General features: G+C 56.3%; 1 protein-coding gene across 1 annotated transcript in view; it reads left to right on the top strand.

Annotated features, from left to right (window-relative positions):
- The first annotated feature begins 582 nt into the window (after positions 1-582).
- Positions 583-1,713, top strand: part of PLXNB2 (plexin B2) — a 20,747-nt gene continuing 19,616 nt past the window's right edge. Inside the window, exon 1 of the mRNA XM_012556579.2 lies at positions 583-609. Coding sequence (XP_012412033.2) covers positions 598-609 — 12 coding nt within the window. The 5' untranslated portion in view covers positions 583-597. The remainder of the gene's footprint in view (positions 610-1,713) is intronic.

Here is a 1,713-nt window from a genome sequence, read left to right as displayed (position 1 = left end):
TTAAGGCTTTTCATGAATGCATTCATTTAGTCCTCACAGAAACCCCAGGGGATAGCTCACAATTATTGTCTCCATTTCACAGATGAGGAAGGGAGGAGGCACAGAAGAGTTAAGTAACTTGCCCAAGGTCACACAGCTAGTAAGTAGATATGCTGGGGTCCTGGGGCATGCACATTTTTCAGGAAGAATTTTTTACTTTAATGAAAGTAATACATGTCCTTGGTTTTAAAAAAGGCAGACAGTACCAAAAGACACAATGAACAAAGGCTGTCTTCTGCTCCACACACCCCCCACCCCCACACCCCCCACCCAGGAGGAGTTTGAACAGAGGAGACAGGGGCTTTTCCCACTATGTTGTAGAAAGACGCTGTGGGTGGGGATGCATGGTGTTGCTGAGCTCCGGGGAATGAGGGGACAGAGGAGGCTGGGGCCCCCCGCTCCAGGATAGGAGAGGCCAGGTGGGGTTCCAAGGGCTGTGGGCTGTCCTCCATCCCCAGAAGTAGGAGGGCGAGGCAGGCCAGGCTCGTGGTGTGACCCGTCTTTCCTTTGCCTCCTAGAAAACCTTGATGCCAGCTTGCAGCTGAGATTGAACTGGATATGGAAGCCTCGGTGAGTGGGGGCTGCAGTCTTGGGGGCAGTGGGGCTGGAGGTATTTTCAGCGTCCTTGTGGTGGCCTTGAGGCTCCGGCCTGGCCAGGTCCTGATCACATACCTCCCTGTCAGCCCCTTCCGGAGGGCTATGGGGCTCCAGAGGGTAGGGGCCCAGCCCCCTGCCCACGGGAGGAGAGGGGCACTGTGAGGCAGTTTGGCTCTGCAGGCCCAGCTGCTTTAAGAGGTCCAGCCATGCTGGGATGGGGTGGTCTCCATAGTGAGGCTGGGGCAGCGTCTGGGCACTGGAGCACTGGTTTCTGAAACGTTGTTGCTAGGTACTGTCAAGTCGATTCCTACTCATAGGGACCCCACCTGACACAGAAGAATTGCCCCATAGGGTTTCCTAGTTGATAAACAGGTCTTTTCTCCCATGGAGCCACTGGTGGGTTCGAACTGCCAACCTTCCTGTTAGCTGCTGAACACTTAACCATTGGGCCACCAAGGCTCATTTTTCTCCAAAGGGAAGGTTGAGGATTTGGGCTGGGGGAACAGGCCTCCCACGCTATTCCCTCAGCCACCCTCTGCTGGAGTCCGGGGGGGCCCTGGGGGAGAGAGGCACCCATCCAGATGCTTTTCCGGGCCAGCAGCAGCCAGAGTCCGTGCAGCTTCTTGGAAGTGACCTTCAGCCTTTGGCCAGGAAGGCGGCTGTCTGATGCCCATGAGGAAATCCCCACAGCCTGGTGAGCAGGGGTCCTGGGCCGCCTTCAAAACAGGAAGTGCCCGCTGCCTGCCTGTTCCAGGAATGCTGGTGGCAGGAAGCCCCCCTGGCTGTTCCTGGTGCCTCCCACATGGCTCTGTCTGTCACTGGGTCAGATGGGTCACCCTTTGCTCCTGAGCTCCCTGGCTGGCCTGCCACGTCATCTGTGGTTTCTTTGTCCAGGAAGTCACCTGAGGTTTCTTTGTCCAGGAAGTGACCCCAGTCCCTCCAGGTCTCTGGACCACAGTTTGCTTAGCAGCAGCAAGCGTTCATTCCCCAGGACAAACACAGACAGACAGACGGACACACACACACACAGACACACACACAGACACACACACACAGACACACAGACACACACACACA

Source organism: Trichechus manatus, unplaced genomic scaffold (assembly GCF_000243295.1).
Source record: "Trichechus manatus latirostris isolate Lorelei unplaced genomic scaffold, TriManLat1.0 scaffold00069, whole genome shotgun sequence".
Lineage (NCBI taxonomy): Eukaryota > Metazoa > Chordata > Mammalia > Sirenia > Trichechidae > Trichechus > Trichechus manatus.
This window is presented reverse-complemented; position numbering and strand designations above follow the sequence as displayed.